Source organism: Xiphophorus hellerii, chromosome 19 (assembly GCF_003331165.1).
Source record: "Xiphophorus hellerii strain 12219 chromosome 19, Xiphophorus_hellerii-4.1, whole genome shotgun sequence".
Classification (NCBI taxonomy): Eukaryota; Metazoa; Chordata; class Actinopteri; order Cyprinodontiformes; family Poeciliidae; genus Xiphophorus; species Xiphophorus hellerii.
The window spans coordinates 20,103,284-20,120,745 of NC_045690.1; the positions used below are offsets into that span (position 1 = coordinate 20,103,284).

The following is a 17,462-nucleotide window of genomic DNA, read 5'->3' on the forward strand; positions in this document are numbered from 1 at the left end:
AACAACATACTTTATGGAAAACATCTAAATCTAGTCACATAAAAGTGTGATAAAAGTGTGACGTCAAAGCATATCAAATAACTGTGACTCAATAACGGAAACCGTGACAATAAACGTCGATGCTTTTTACCTCCCACCTCTTGACTCTTGAATAAAGGTTTTAAGCACTTTCCTGTGTTGTCTTCATTCTGCATTTCAAAACAGACTCAGACTCTCTCCTCACTCAAACACAGAATAAATACAGCTCTAGTTAAAGTTGACCCTTCACACTCACTCTATAGGCGCCACAACAGTACCGAGGGTCCCCTTTGGCTCTTCACAAAGAGACGGAGGTTTCCTTTAACTGTTCGCTCCTTTAGATCTGAAACTATTCTAACACAATTCCAATAGTTTTTCACCATAATTAGCATTTCTGTTTTTACTCTAAGTGAGAAAACCACTGAATGACCCCAGAAAAAAAACTTTAACATAATCTCTGAATCCTGAAGGGAAATAATTCGGAGTCCACGAGTGTGTCTAGACAAGTAACGTCAGGCAACATTAAAAACAATACTATTGTTTATCATCGCTGTCACAACAAATTACAATCAAACTGTAATTTGTGCTCGAGCACTTTGTCCAACTTGGATACAATGGCCTTCTGTCACAACCTACTTTCAAAGTTTGAAATACCCCTGCAACACTGGGGGATATTTTTGGACTAACAAACAGAGGTGTGACCAAGTCACTGTGTTGCAAGTCTCAAGTAAGTCTCAAGTCTTTGTCCTCAAGTCCGAGTCAAGTCTCAAGTCAGGAACCTTTAATTTCAAGTCATTTCGAGTCGTTTTTATTTTATTTTTTTTTTATAATTTGCAATTATACAAAAAATTCAAATAATAGACCATTTGTTCGTTTTAAAATATGTATTTATCTCAAATGATAGAACATGTGTAGCTGAACACAAAGTATAAAAAACATTTTTAAATTGGACCACTTTATTGCCCAGTTCTGTTAAACTTGATATTCAATAAAAAAAGACGAAAATGCTGACATTTCCACAGCACAATACAAAGAACCATAACAGCAGTTTTTTCCTCTTTTCTCTGACCTGTCAAAACAATAAATTGTCAATATAATTTCCCAACGTAGATGTCTTCAAATACACCAACCATCCTTAGATGATACTAGACCCGGCTCATCATCATGATGGGACAGAGAGACTCTGTTCCCTGTGTTCAGGTCCAGAATCTGCTTTCTGTTCCGGAGCCCCGCTCACTATCCACCGGCTTCCTGAGCTAACACGGTGCACATTATTTGTGGAGGCATTTGAAGGACCGGATTTATGGTAAATCATCACCAATTTAACCCGGAGTACACATGCTAACACGAAGTTAGCTAAAGTCAACTATCTTACAGCAAAAGAAAAGTGCCACCTACCGATCTTTGTGAAGCTTCAAATGCCGGACAAAGTTGGACGTCGTGGCATCTCCATCCGATATTCTCTTCTTGCATGTTTTACAAGTTGCAGTTCGTTTTTTAGTCGAAAGTTCATAACCTACATAGCCTAAAGAAATTACTCGCGGAAGCATATTCGAGCGGTTATTTCGTATTTCGTTCCCTGAACTCTGTAGCTTTGCCGCGTTTTTTTTAAACGTCCAAATCCTGTTAATTTGATTGGTTGTGCTGCAGCTACGTACACATACATACATAAGGAGAGAGGAAAAACATAGTGACGGTCTGCGCATATTGATACGGAATGAGTGAAATTAATTAATGACGCCACTTTATAAATAATGTGTTTTAAATTTTAAGACTTTGAGTAAAAAATATCAAGTCTTTTCAAGTAAACAGCTTCAAGTCGAGTCAAGTCCCAAGTCAATGGCATGAAAGTCAAAGTCAAGTCCGAGTCTTTGAGCATTTTTTCAAGTCAAGTCTCAAGTCGTGATTTTAACAACTCGAGTCTGACTCGAGTCCAAGTCATGTGACTCGAGTCCCCACCTCTGCTAACAAAGCAGGTGAGGTAAGAAGCAAGTTGCATTCTGGGTACTGAAATGTGCTCCAGACTCAAAACGAAGCCGGGGAAAGAGCCTGGAGATAAAGTTATTGGGCCGGAGCCACGGAAAGAGAGCTGGCCAGTCGGAGTTCCGAAAACAACACAAGGGACAGACTAAACACATTCATGCTCAGCAAGGCTGTTCTCATCGTTGGACCACTGCACACCACTGCCTTTCTTTGCATGTGTGTATGCTCACCCTGTTAAGAGCTTAAGCGGAAAAAACCTGGAAGACAAAAACAAAAGCCTCAAACTTTTGCTTCCTTTTCTGAGTAAAAAAATCATAGTCTTGCAATGAATGAAAGGAACAGGAGACCACAGATTTCCTTATTATGTAGGAAATGCAAATATGAGTGGTTAGAACAGAATGTAGGGATGAAACATGACTCTATGGTAAAAGCCCGAAAGAGAAAGCTTTCAGGTAACCTAACTACTAGGACAGCATTATTCAAAGAAACAGCAAGAAGCTGACAACTCTGAACAAGACGGACAAGAGACACTGTGCAGAAGCGAGAATTTGCTGATAAGACAGATACACAATCATTTTCTCGAAATTACACAAATCTGCCCTTTATGGAATTGGAGACCAGTCTTGAAGAAAAAGAAGTCTATAGCGCAGGGCTTTCTGGGTAAATACAGCCAAAACAAACACCAGTGTAGTCTAGCGCTGGAAATGCCTTGTGGTCTTCAGCCAAAGACAAAAAAGAAATCCAAAAACCGCTAAAATTTGATGGTACTCCATTTTTGTTCATATTATGTGAAGAAGGAAGTCTTCTTCAGAGGTTTTCTTGTCATGTCCTTCAGTGGTTCTTGGTGCAGCGCCACCACAGGCAAGAAGGGGGAAACAGGTTTTTCAAATAGTTTGGATCGTTTGACACAGTGGAGTGTGAAAGCGAACCGCACCAGCTGAGATGTAACAAATGTTGCAATTCTAGTCCCCAATCAAACCGAGTCTACCAGACTATCAGTTGTGAAAGCACCTTTCATGTGGCTCCACTGGTCGGTCTGACAAGTTCAGTCCATTTACCACGAAGGGCATACAGCAAATGTAGCAGATGATCAGAGGAGACCAAAAAGACCAAAACGTCCTCATGAACCTACTGACAAAGACTCAGTTTCACAACACAGCAGTGAATAAATAAATTTTAAAAAAATCACTGCCAGCCTTAAGTTGTAAAGAGAATGCTAGCTTGATAATAATCAAAATAAGGCATTAGATTCCAAAAGTTTGCAAATGTCCAACTGAGCTGGATCAGTGATTTCTGAGAAAAGCAACGGTTCTAAAAGCAAGACTGGCATTTATCCCAGAGATCCAGGCTATAACGAGCACAGTGTTCAGCTTTAGTTTCAAACCATGGGAACAACAAAACTGAGCTCAGCTGCTGACCAATCAGCATGAAGAAAGAGTGCTTAAGAGCAATTAAGTGTTTGATAAACGTTGGAAAGGAGTGGAAATCTCAGCATACATACACAAGAAGATGGTTATTAGAGGTAAAGTAATAGTGTAATGCTTTTTTAAAGAGGCAGCTCCTGTAATCACTGGCTATACTAAATGCCAACTGCTGGTCTCTTTTTACGAGGCCTGTTTTACGCTAAACTCTGGATGGAAAAGTATTTAGCTGGTGTGTGTGTTTAAGATGTTGTCGAGGGGTGATGGCGAAAGGCCAGTGAGTCGTAACGTTCTATCATAATTAAAACCTGAAATGTTCAGAGCTTAAGTCAGGGTTGGAGCAGAAGTTACAAAAACCTGGCTCCATAACTACCGAGATTAATCTTCTCTTGATAAATTTTAGTAGGAGAGCACAAATGCAAAAACAAGAAACTGGATGTAAAATCCGGCGTAACACGCTGTATAAGTCAAGTTAAATACTATTAAAAATGTTGCTGTCTGAGTCCAAGAGTGGACAGCTGCAGCAGAGGCGAGGGTCTCTCGGTTCTTGTCCCACGCTATCCAACTGGGTTACACAAACACCACAGCTGGGCCCAGAGCAAAACTAAATGCCTTTGTTTAGACACAGAAAAAAAAATGTCACAGGAGAGCCCTGTCCTTCCTGTGAGGAATCTGAGTTCTAGAATTAGAGAGGAGTGGGGGGGAAAAAAAATCCAGGCTAAAAACCTGAAGACAATGAGGACAGGAGAGACGAAAATCGCATACAGCCAGAGGAGACAGGCAGGAAGCTGTTTGGCCAGAGTTCAACAATGCTATCGTTTGTCACACTTGGACAGAATTTGTAGGTCAAATTAGCATGGAAGAGCAGCGGGGCTGTGGGAGAGGGAGCAGGGAGAGACATCTCATCATGGGAAGGTCTGTTTCCAAATGAACACCAGAACAAACAGGAATAGTCAAGAAGTGAAAGGAAATAAAGAACCAAGGTATTCCTCTTTACAGAAAAGACTTCAAAAATACAGTGAGATTAAAGACCAACAGAAGTATATCTGGAGACAGTTAAGGAGATTTGTTACTCCCTCCCCCAGGTCCTGTTGAAAGGGCCAAAGTGAAGCACTGTAAAGTTGAGTTACGAATCAGACTCTTTATGCAAGCTGGCAATGACTTCTCCAGGTTTTAAGACTGATGAGAGCCTTGGGGGATCTCCCTAGGGTACAGCTCTATGACAGGTTTCCCCAGTGTGGAATGAATTGGGGAAATACTGGCGTTCCTAATAGAGTCTGGGCTGGATTATTAAACTCCGAGGATTGCTATAAACCATATAAGGGAAGAAAACTATGGAAAGAATTCCAGCGCTTAAGTGAGGGTTGAATAATATTATTATTATAATGAATAATAATTCATATTTGGAAATGTATATTCACGCTTTTTGGATGTAGTCCCACTTTGTGGCATTACAACCCCCAGTTTCAAAGTGTTTTAGAGAGTTAATGTAAATTAACAGCATAAAGTTGTACACGATTAAGATGTGAATGGGTAAGAATAGTTTTACATTTTTTTAACAAATACAAATCCGATGATGTGTGTGTGCGTGTGGCCTTCTGGTTTTAGTCTACTCTGCATCAACAGAATCAGAACCAATCATGGGGAAGCAGCATTCAGGTTCTATGCTCCTCTAACAAAGTTCCAGAAAACTGCAAAACAGCTGAGTTCCTTTAAATCAAGGCTAAAACCCACCTATTTAGAAGCTAGTACTAAAAAGTGACAAATTGATCAACACATCTGATGTACAGTATATCTGCTTGATGATTTTGATGATGGCATTCGACAAAATGTAATGCTTATTGCTTGTTTCATAATTTGTGACTATGATGTTTTTATGATGCTGTGCAAACAAACTTGACTTGAATTGGAAGAAACTGCCAACAAGCAGCATGTGGGATCGTCTGCGCGCAGTGACATACAAACCAGAGAATGTTGCAAAGGTTTGTGGCTGAACATAAACAATATTGCCGAAAGACTTTTTTTATACCTACATTTACACACATATGAACTTCAGTGGCATCCTGTTCTTTTGCTCCTCTTCTGAGAAGGCTTTCCAGAAGGTTTAGGAGTGTGTTTATGGAAATCTTGGCGCATTCTTCCAGAAGCACATCTTTGACACTGTGCAGACCTGTCAAGTTCTGCCATACTATACCTTTCCATGCTCATCATGCCTTGATGAGCTTGCAACGATGCAAAGTCATATTAGTAAAGGAAGAATCCATCGGGAGACTGTTTCTACATGAGATAAATGGGGGCATTAAATTATGCTATGCTGAAGCAGTAAGTGTTCCTTTCAGTGGGAAAAATGGTTGAGTTCAACCAGCCACGTTATTGGTTGAGGCCAGCCAATAACGTGTCAAGTAATATTGCGCCTTGGTATTTGCGCTACAGAAAAATCTGGCAGTAGGTGTTAATTTTCTAAATTCAAATGAAAGATTTTGTTTAGCAAAATATTTTTGCCTCTACGGATGTAGAAAAAAACACTTAAAATATATATTTTATTATTACCTAGTCTTATGTGGGTTGTATCAAATTTTTTTTCAGTTTTCAGTTTCAAGAATCAACTGTTTTTGTTGATGCTTCTTTTTTTTAAAGTGTAACAAACTAAGGTGTTGCCAATTCACAAAAAGATGCCCCCTAACTACATCTTGCACAAGGCTACCGAAAGCTACAATTGGCACTCTCGGTAGCTATTGACTCTGCAGAAAGCTGGTGACTTCTGAGGACTATACAGCGTTCACTGGCCCTTCTCTTTGACGTAGGTGGTCTGCCATTATGTGTCTGAGTTTCTGTACGTTAAAATTGCTCCCACTTTGTTATACAAACAGTTTGTGGAATATTTAGCATCTGGAAAATTTGACAACTGAACTTACTACACAGGTGGGATCCAATCACAGTACCATGTTAAAATTCACTGAGCTCCTGAGAGCGCTGCATTCTTTCAAAGGTGTTTGTAGAAGAAGCCTGAATGCATAGGTGCTAGATTTTATGAACGAAAGGGAAATTTTGGTTATTTGGTGTGTCTTCTGGTGAGAAATGTCCTTGAACTGTCACCAGGATGTAAGTTCCTCTCAAGAAGTCTTTATCCCTCATTTTAAACCTCGGTCATTGATAATAGAAAATGTTGCGGGGCGTGGCTTGTGCGTTGTTGACAGCTTGCGGTTTATTTGCTCTCGTATTTGTGGCCAACTCTTAACCATTCTTTTGGCTTTCGCTCCAGCTATGAGTTGAGGCGGACTGGATTCTCACACGCGCATGAAGGATTAATTCAGGACACAGGAAAACTATTCTTCTCCACTCGGCTGCACCACTGACACACAGACCTAGAAACAGCGTGAGCAATTCAAATCTTGCTCTGCATCGAGAGAGAGAAAAAGGAGAAGGACGGGCAAAAACCCCAGCAAACTGACTTCATTTGGCAGTGATGAAAAAGCGCTCCAAGCCAAGTCCTCAGCAATGACGTCTATACAGTGGGATTTAACTGTGAAAAATTACTTTGCGAGGCAGCTGTGACTTTGGCCAATGAGAGCGGGAGGGGGAGCTGCACAGGCAACGGGGACCCCCCAGTCCATTTCCTCTTCTTTCTTTCCCTCCTCCATTACTTATCGAATTCACAATGTCATTCACTCTCCGTCCTTTTTCCTCTTCTCTTGCAATTTCCTTTTCTCGTGTTGTTGTCGGGCACAATAAATAAGCTCGGGGTTTCCGTTGTGAAGTTGTGAAAAACTAAACAGAGCTCGCATTTAGTCAACAACCATAACTTGTTGTGCTGCTTTAAATCTACAGCTGGTTACCATTATCGATTTTGACTCCTATCCAAGAGCAACTCTGTTCACCGGGCAAAACTTCCTTACCATCAACATTTCCCAAAAGGAAAGCAATCAGAGACTAAACTGAAACATATTTACACCTGACATAGACCCCTCGCAGAGTGACGTCACGCATGCAAGATCCTGCCCTCCATCTCGATGCTGGAGGGCAAAAAGCTGCTCGCTGATGATGACTACCATTGGTTTTATCTGTTAAATTGTCAATATAAAGCGCAGATTCTTAAATGTAAATGTGAGATATTTAAAAAAGAGACGCAGTACTTTGCTACCAATTGTCAATACTATGACAACTAGATAACAAGGTCAGGAAAACGTATGTAAAAAAAAAAATAGCGAGGGAAAGGAAGTAGGTCAGTCATTTATTTGACTCTGACAACCTTAACGTGCAGATGGAATGTGGAATTTGGAATGTTTCAGTTCAGTTACAAAATAAAAAAAAATAGTATTGACAGATAATCAGCAGAGCGAGTGTTTAACTTAGCTAATCAACCACCGCTGTGTTAGATTAGCTAATGGCGGGGGTAGCTAATCTACCACAGCGATCACTTATTAATATTTGTCAAATAAAGATCATGCCTAAAAACTGTTCTGATCTTTGCGTGTCTGAGTGTTTTTTGGTGTTTAATCCTGATGCGTTAGTGGCGTTGCTGTCAGTTGCTAGGGCAACAAGTCTGTGGTTTTGAGTTGCTCTTCATTGCTTTTTCTGAATTATTTTTTCCTTGGCTGAGGCGCACTGCACTGAATTAATAATACCTACATCTCCAGGTTTCATTTAGGTAATGGAATTGTTCTACGGCAGCAGCACAGCTACGGATGGCTTGTAAAAGAATAGTCTTTTAGCCCTCCAGCATTGAGCACATGTGCAATATTTCCAGATGCAAACAATAACAGTTTTAATATTGTGCCAAAAAGTATTTTCACCTCTGAACTTGTTCATTCAGTCCCCCTGTTTTCCTTCAGGATTTGTTTGTATATTTAGCTCAATTCATCTTCCCATCAGCTCTGATCAGCTTCCCTGACTCTGCTAAACAAAAACACCCTGCAAAATGATGCTCAAGGTGTTTTGCAATGCTAGTTTTTCACCACACGAAGCATTTTGTACGTAGATTCAATTGTAATCTTTCAAGAATTGCTTTGTTTTTGACAACTTAACCACAAGGGCTAGACAACCTGGTGTCCAGTTGCGAGCTGATGATGTATGCAGCTCCTCCAGAGTTACCATGGCTGCTTCTCTGATTAATGTTTAGGTGGTTACCATGTCAGTTGTGTCATACACTTTCCATTTTCAGATGGTTTTTATGATGTTCTCTAATAGAGAACGTCACACCAGCAGCTGTGTTTTTATTCTGCATTTTCATTGCATTAAGTGTTTTTCTTCGGGGTTTTTTTCTTTGTCATTTCAAAGTCCAAGTCTGCCATTAGTCGGGTTCCTTCCTGTTAAATAGGAGTCTTTCCTTTCCACTGTCACCGCACAGTATGGAGAATTGTTGCAAAGTTAATGACTCGATGCAATCAGCTGTGTTTCCTTAGTTAACTTTTTACAACTTGGCATTTATAACAATGGTTGAATTGGAATGTAGGTAACTGAATCCGGATCTGTCCAAATGACTAGAATGAATTGCCTACTTAAATGCAAATTGGATCTGTTTGTCTTGTAAACTGCATTAAGACTGCATTTATTGTGAACCGGTGCTCTATAAAAAGACATTAACTCAGATTATTGTGAGATTATTGTGTGTCGGTCTGTCACATAAAATCTCAATGAAATTACATTGAAGTTTATAACTGTAACACAATGAAAATGCAAAATAGTCAAGGGGGCACTGCTTGTCACTGTTTCCACCATTCATTTCTGATGGCACTGCAGATGAAAATCCCACATAGTAACAGATGTAAGCTATCGCTTGACAATATTTACTGGATGGGGGATGTATGAGCTGGAGGGGCTATCTGGCCTGTTTTGAGATAGTGCAGGACTGGAAAAGCCAGACCTTAGAACCCGTTCCTCCTGTATCTCATTGCATCCCCTTGGTTCATATAAAGTTCCAGCCTCCAAAGGGAATACAATGTAAAACAGAAATAATTGCCATTCCTTCTCTGCAGTAGAAAATGTGTGGGAAACAACAGCAGTTGGCAAAAATAGCATCAACTCATCAAGCTGAAAGAAGCAAATAAAATCTTTAAAAAAAAGTACAAAATGAAAAGAGGGCAATGAGATCAAATGGTTCACAGAGCACTGTCGGAAATGTAGCTACAAAGACGAAATCTGCCAAATGAAGGGTTTTCTAAAAGCTATTTATCTGTTGAAATAATTAGGAGTGACTCGAAATGTTTCAGCATGCCCTGATAATTCTTGCTTCTTGTTCTGCACAGTATTTCTCCTCTTTACTGCTTTTAATCAAACGTCATGCAACGGAAAAATATGCCATTTTAAATATCAGCGGATTCTTAGCGGCTAATGTTGCCACGCTAGCACAGAAGGCCCTTTGTTAAACAGACAATTCTTAGTGCAGGAAAAGAGGTCAGATTTAAAATCCACCAGCTCTGTCCTCCACGAGTGCTCGGTCGCCCACCCAGGGTCATCAGAGGAATGCCTTCAGGCAAGCAGGCCACTGTGAGTGGACATTTTCTGCACAAGACAGAGGAAGATAAAACCAGAACCAGAGCATGGTGGGGGAAAAAAAAAGGAAAACAAGTGCTGAGATGACTGTATCTGTCCGCTCAGTGGAGGCCATGTCTTTCTAAAGTCGTACAAAGGCAGCTGTGACATGAGGGGAGAGGGTGTGGCAGAAGAGTAAACTTAAAGAACAAAGAGAAGAAAAACTGAAGTAAACTCGCTACACTGGTTTAAGATTTACTAACTAAAAGCTTGGATGAAAAAAAAATAATTAATTAAATAAATTAAATAATCAATTTAAATTCAGGAAAAGAAATTTCCTGAAATAGAATGAGCTTTATCTTTATCTCCGCCCCGTCTCAGGTTCCAGAAACACCCTCCAATCAAAGCCGCCCGAAGATATCTAATCGCCCCAATCACAACCAGGACATGAAAAGCCTGCTGACTCTAGACACGCAACTTCTGAGGCAAACAGACTTCTGGGCAACAGATGGAGCTGATATCATATCCCCGAGTGACCATCTGTGTGAAACTAGCACAACACACACCCCTTCTCGTATTTTTCTCCCCACAAGGATGGCGATTTTCTATGTGCCTCTTTTTACAGAGATTACACGTGAGATTGTGGACAAAGCTTAAATCAGCAGCAACATGACCTTCGACCATAATAGGACACAGAAAAAGACGCCTAAATACGAGAGCACACGATGTGCGGCTGAAATTAACGATTACATTAGCAATAAATTAATTTATTATTCTGCCAATTAATTGATTAATCGCATATAAAAAAATTGCCACATTCTGCAAATTTTTTATTGAAGCCTTTTTTGTACAATATTAGAAATTAATTTTACATAATTTAAACAGGGTGAAGCTAAAACTATGGCTCTTGAGAGTTTTGGGCTGACCATATTAACAGACAAATGTGTTTCCCATCTTAAATGCAGAAAGTAAATATTTTTTGTACATTTTTGGATTAATTACTATTCTGAGTATGTTGTTCTTTCAACAACTGACCTTTTTCTGAGTCTGTATATTCCAGTTAATGATCACGCAGTTACTCAATTAGTTGACGATTGATTATTTCGATAATCGATTCATCACGATTAATCATTTCACCCCTAATACAAAGTATTGCCGATCACCATGTCTCCCTTTAAAAAGAGACAGTGAAGCTGGCCAGATGTGGGGGGAGCTAAAATATAAGGCAATCCTGGAAGAAAATCAGTAAGGTCAGTCAGTTTTTCAGTAAGGTCGTTACCTCCTCCTGCGAAGCGTAGTGAGGGTCTGCAGTCTCCACCGACCAGTAGCAGTAGTCAAAACAAAAGTCCAGAAGCTTCTCCCTGGAATCTACCGCTCCCTCTGAACGCCCATCCAACTGCGGAGAAGAGACAGAAGACGAGCAAATTAGGGATGCAGCTAACAGTTATTTTGGTAATCGATTATTCTATCGATTATTCCGACGATTAATCGATCAACCGACACACGCTGCAGTCTTTTCGTTTGCCTTTTTCATCTATTATAAATGCATTAAAAGATGCAATTAAACAAATAATTTAATTCCGTTTTTAAGTAAAAAAAAACTGTTTATTGCCTCAAAGGCAATAACGTAGCATTTCTTCAATAAATTTGAACCGGATGAAGCTAAAACTATGCCACTTGAGGAGTTTTAGCTTAAATATATTTATAGACGATGGTGTTTTCATCTTAAACGTAAAACTTATATATATTTTCCACAGTTTTGGATAATTACTGCTCTGAATATATTGTGTTTTTAACAAAAGACCTTTTTTTTTAGTCTGTATATTCCTGTCGATAATTAATCAATTACAATTAGTTGACGATTAATTCAATTATCGCTTCAGCACAATTAATCCAATCTCTATGCTCATCAAAATAGAGTTGAGAGTTCAATTAAGTAATAATTAATTCACAAAGTGAAAGAAAGAGCAACAGCCAGTGTAGCACTCTACTTCACTGCATATTTGACAGGCTTTACACAGAAATTCGGTCTCTGATTTTTAGTAACAAGGACTAAGGGGGAAAATAAACAAAATAAATCACTGTGATAAAACCCAACACAACATGTTGTGTCAACTACAGAGTGGAATCGCAAGCAAGCTGTTTCCACTCATTAGCAATGCACTTACTCCTGCAGTCCCCGATACGCCTCAGCGCACTGACACTCACCCACCTTTCTGCTTACTATGAGTGAATAATGAGTCGAGGTCAAACAGCGCAGCAGGATTTTTAGCGAGCAATCTGATTTCAGTCCAGCATATCAGCAACGCTTCTAAAAATCACCGCTCAACTTCGAAACTGATCTCGGCTTAAACGGATGGTTCAGTTTGTTCAGATCGCTCAGGGTGAATCTTCGCCAAACCGCCCAGTTAAAACCTACATATATAAATGAGACTGTTAAAACTATGATTAAAGAGTGCTTTTAACGCATCAAAGACTTTGATCTTTGATGTTTACTATTGGAGAACACACGGAAAGGGAAGCTTTACTTTTATGACTGCAGAACAAAATGGCCGTACGTCTTTTTGAAAACGTTTTTTTTTTTTTTTTTAACCATTTGCATATACAGTACAGACCAAAAGTTTGGACACAACTGTGTGTCCAAACTTTTGGTCTGTACTCAGTTCAGACCAAATGTTTGGACACACTTTCTCATTGAATTCAATGAGAAAGTGTGTCCAAACTTTTGGTCTGTACTGTACATACTAAAACAACTTTGTAATGGTTCTCACTTTTCCACCTTCTTTGAACTTCTGTCAACTCCTTTTGTTAACTTGCAAGAATTAGTCATTTCTCTTAAAGAAGAGAAACATACAGCGTAGAAAATGGAACAGTTTGTTTAGAGAGACTCAATTTAGGTTAAATTCTTATTTTATGGTCTAAGTACTTAAATTCATAGAGCTTTCATTCATAATTTACAGGGTTGCCTCCTTAGTTTATTTGATCAAACCCAAATTAACATCACTTCAACATAGGCAACACTGACAATAAAGTTTCCCGTTATGCTGATGGTAAATTGCTGTTTAGGTCAAAAACCTTTCGTACCGTTGCCATATTTGTTGTCATCACTTAAGTAATTTGGTTACTGTACAAGTTTTAAATGGAATTCAACAAAGCTAACTTTTGTTTTTTAAATTAAGACTTTCCATAAATTGGATCTGTCTAACCTACCATTTGAAAATAACAGCAATTTACCTATTAATGAATCAACATAACAAGAAAGCACAAACATTCCCTTGAAGGAAACCTTTTAAAACTAATAAACTAAATGAAAGTGGGAGTATTATTTTTCAAGAAAAGTACTTTGAGGAAGAGTAAATAAGGCTGTGGAAGACCCTGGTCAGAGCTGGATGACTTTATCATCGAAGCAGATTCTCTTCTAATGACTTCGACTTAAGGCAGAGCCAAACTCACAATGCTGGTTTTATCTGTCTTGCCTAAAAGATTGACCACTTAGCCTTTCTGTGCTTTTAGGAAATCTGACAAGGGATACATGTAGCGAGAGGGAAGAGTCGAGAGGAAAGGCAGCCAACGTCAACTATCCTGAGCAAGCCTCAAGCCTCTTAAGTTACAACTGAAAAGTTGTCCAACACTCCCTTTTTTTAAAGTCCTTCTTGTTTTATTCAAATCAGAGTCAATTACTTTTTATAGCCTGTATCGCTTGCTCTCTATAGTAGTCCCTGTAAAAAGTCATCTGTGCTTTATTCCGCCTCAGATCCTTCAAAACTGTCCCCCTTTCCATAAATAATTACTCCCAGGAGACCCCCTAAAGGCGTGGAGTTTGGATTTTTTTTTTTCCATGGCGGAGGGAGGCCATATGTGGTTCGTCTCTTGTCACATCATTTACAGCAGACTTCGACTCCCCCACACCCAACCCCTCCACAGAAATCTGTGCTTAGAAATGGAAATGTAAACAAAAAAAACAGGTTCTCTTGAAGGAAAGAGGTTGAGTGGCACATGCTTACCAAGCACCAAGGTAGTTTTACCTGTGAAAACGTGTAGCAGAGTTTTATCATCTTGACACTTGAACAGATATTGTGACAAGGCGGAGAAGCTCCTGCAATTATTGACTTTAATAGAAGTCAATAATTGACTTCTATTAAAGAAGCGGTAATATTCCGCATTTAAATTACTATAAAATCAACAACAAAGCTGTTGTTTTTTTTTTTGCAAGAGGATTAATAAGTTAGATTCTACATTAAATCACCTAATTAACAATAACGCTTGTGGCTGTTCCAAACCGCACGCGCTTGACAGGAAGCTGCTCTAAATGTGTCGGCACAAGCTCAAAATGAACCGTAAACACCAGCGACGTCGAGCAGGAAGACGCTGATCCGAGGCTGTAAACATCCTGTTGTTGTGATCGACTCCCTCTGCGTCGCGGCTCAGAAATGAATCTGATCCAATCGACAAAGAAATTCCGAACTGAAGCTGGATCTGAAAAGGTGTCTCTTGCCGAAACACTCACCTTCACATTTCGGATCCGGACTAATTTATCGTCCACCTGAACGGCTAGCTTTCCTCCATCGGCGCTCTCCCTGTGGATGAGATGAAACCGTAAAACGATTGGAGGCAATTTAGGTGCGAGTGTATGCGCAGAATGCTGACGAAAGTGGAGAGATTGATTAGAGTTCAGAGAAAATGTAGACGGACAAGAGGTTTGTGAAAGCATTTATGCTGTTTAACCATTACACATTTTTGTCAGATTAGATCTACAAGTTGTATATGCTGAAATGGTACTGCTGGGATCAGCATCTCCAATTCTAGCAACAAACCGGACAAAGGGTCGAGAACATTTCCCCGTAGGCTCATACTTTATCATTACCAGATTTACTATTTTTAAATAGGTTTAAATTTCTCCTTTTTTACTGAGATTCCCATAACAGAGAGGGTGTCCAGATACATTTAGGCGAGTTCCCCCTCACTTAGGTCATCACATGACAGCAAATGAATCTTTGTGTGTGTGATCCATGGAATCGACAAACAAGAGTCCGACTGACCACTTTCAAATTCGAATGAAAACAGACCCCCGTGCTCTTCAGAGACTTTCACTGGTGAGGTAGCTTTGAGCTGTTTCCACAAAGTTGAAGAAATAAAAAAAAAAAATGTGTGCACACTCCGAACCAGGGAGTGCGCGTGTGGGTGTGTATCATCCCAGCTGTGTGTGCTTCAGCAGCTGGACTGATGCAACACAAAGGAAACCAAATGCAATACGAAGCTGAGAGAACTCGGATCTCTAGGAGCGATGACGGCTGCGGTGCAAACACTCCGTTGTCGGTCGTTCGGTCGGGATGGGGGAGGCCGGGTCAAACCAGGAGGTAGTTTTCTCCTTGTGCTTCAGCACGTGGAACTCATTTTGCTAACTCCAGCAGAGGCCCAACCCAAAACCGCCAACCTTGAATGTCAGGCTCTAAACAGCGTGGAGGGGAAGAACTCTTTGAGTGGAAAACATTAAACTGTAAAAAAAAAAAAAAAAAGAAGAAGAAAGAAAGAAAAAGAAAACGAACGAGAAATCCAGTTTCCATGTTTTTTATGGATGTGAGAAGCTACCCATATTCCCAGGAGGCATCCACTGCTTCCTACTGGTCAGCTAAAACAATGAGTAACACACTTGTGAATGAGAAACACAACTAAAGGTTGGTGGCAGTGGTAAAAATATAAGGAAGGATACACATCCTTTGCTTCACAAACAGAGCAGAGAACAGTGAGAACATCACAATCATACAGTAACTCAGGAAGGACAGATTTGCATTATAGAGCACTGCACATTTGGTATAGATCATCCTTTTGTTATGCAAAGTAGGAGGGTGTCCAACTCAAACAATTATTCACCCTGTCTTTCTTTGCAGGATTAATGCTTTGTTATGGAACGGTAGTTTCCTACAGCCAAAGCAATCCTGCAAGAGTTCAAAGAAACTCCACGCATTGCTAAGAAACCTTTTTATTCAACATCCTGCACCAATATTCCTGATAAAGTCAAAGAAGGTCCAAAGGAGAGCAAAGCAACTTCACAGCCTCAGACAATTTTTGGCTGTATAATTCAAACCTAATATTAAAAAAATCTATTCTTTGATACAGCAAAAAAAGAAAAGCTTTAGGCCTTAGTTTAACTGAGACCTTAAGTGGACGAATTTTAAGTTCAACAGCACACCAAAAACTTTATTTTTTGTGTTTTTTTTCATAGTTCAAGGGGACATTAACATTTTTATACAAAAAAAATCTATTTATTAAGCAGATATAACTATTAAGTATTTTCATAAAAGTAAGAATGACATTTTTATTCTAATTTAAAAAAAAGAGGAAAATTAGCATAAATCGCTTACACTAAAGAAGCTACGCGTGAACCCTCCACCTGGTGGCCATTTTGCCAACATATTAAAAACAACTAAAGTCAATATAAAAATCAATTAGCTTTGAAGCCACTGGTTACTTCCCCGATACCGTTTAAAGTATACAATTTAATAACCTTAAAGTCCTAATATTTCTACTCAGAAACGTACTTATTCAACACAATGAGTGAATTCAGACTCACTGACAGCCACAGTAATAACTCGGGCATCTGCACCACTTGTTACCACCAACTGACCAGCTAACTTACCAGTTGTTCACGAAAGTGACGCACGAAAAAAGTATGGCAGGACTAATGATACACAACATGAGGAATGTTCCACCTCTGACAGCACTCACTACACCTACTCACAAAGAGGAAGAAGACTACAGCAGTCTAGAAAAGGCAAATATATCAGGCGTGGGTGATTTAAACATTAATAAATGAGCCAACTTACCTGGCATTGAGAGGACGGACCCGTACGGCGACTTTAACGTTTGCCATGATGCGGCCGCCTTGGTTCGACGCAGCTCAGCAGCTGGCTGGGACGGAGTGGGGGAAAACTAGCGGACCTCCCGTCACCATGCCGAGTTTGGTGAAATGTTAGTTTGAGAAAAGCGGCAGAGCGGGAAAAAGTCACAGCTCAAGCCGTCCTGTTGAACTGCTGTCCCGCTTTAGGTCGAACCGCCCGCCGCATCTCTCCAGAACTCTCCGCGGAGAACTGGAACTTCCTCCTGGACAGACATGGAAGGGGAGGGACGAGATGCTGCTAAACACCCCTCCCTCTAAGCCATATTTAAATCTGAATGAGTTGTCTGTTAGGATTTGAATCGTAACTGTTTTGCGTTTTTCAACAGTATATCTGGCGGTAATATCTTAGTTATTTGTGAAAATAACTGCATGTGCGTCTCTCTCCTTCTCTAATATTTGACATGCCAAAAGCATTTACTTATCCTGCTTTACATTTCCAGCGTTCTGTCCTTTTTAAATAATAATAATAGTAATAACTTAAAAGTACAAATACAAGAATTCACAATAAATTTATTCAAAAGAAAGAAAACTGATAAGTGGATGGAGAAATGCATGGGTGATGAATGATGGATGGATAGATGACAGAAATTGATGGATGGTTTCATAGATGGATAGATTAAAGCCAGAAAACGCCAATATTTCCTCATAACCCATTTTCCTTTTCCCCCTAT

General features: G+C 39.7%; 1 protein-coding gene across 1 annotated transcript in view; it reads right to left on the reverse strand.

The window, feature by feature from the left end:
• stard9 (StAR-related lipid transfer (START) domain containing 9) overlaps positions 1-16,998 on the reverse strand; it is a 42,764-nt gene extending 25,766 nt beyond the window's left edge. Inside the window, exons 1-3 of the mRNA XM_032547161.1 lie at positions 16,718-16,998; positions 14,401-14,470; positions 11,173-11,289 (exon numbers count right to left, since the gene is read on the reverse strand). Of these exons, the coding sequence (XP_032403052.1) occupies positions 11,173-11,289; positions 14,401-14,470; positions 16,718-16,764 (234 nt within the window). The 5' untranslated portion in view covers positions 16,765-16,998. The remainder of the gene's footprint in view (positions 1-11,172; positions 11,290-14,400; positions 14,471-16,717) is intronic.
• Between the last annotated feature and the right edge of the window lie 464 nt (positions 16,999-17,462).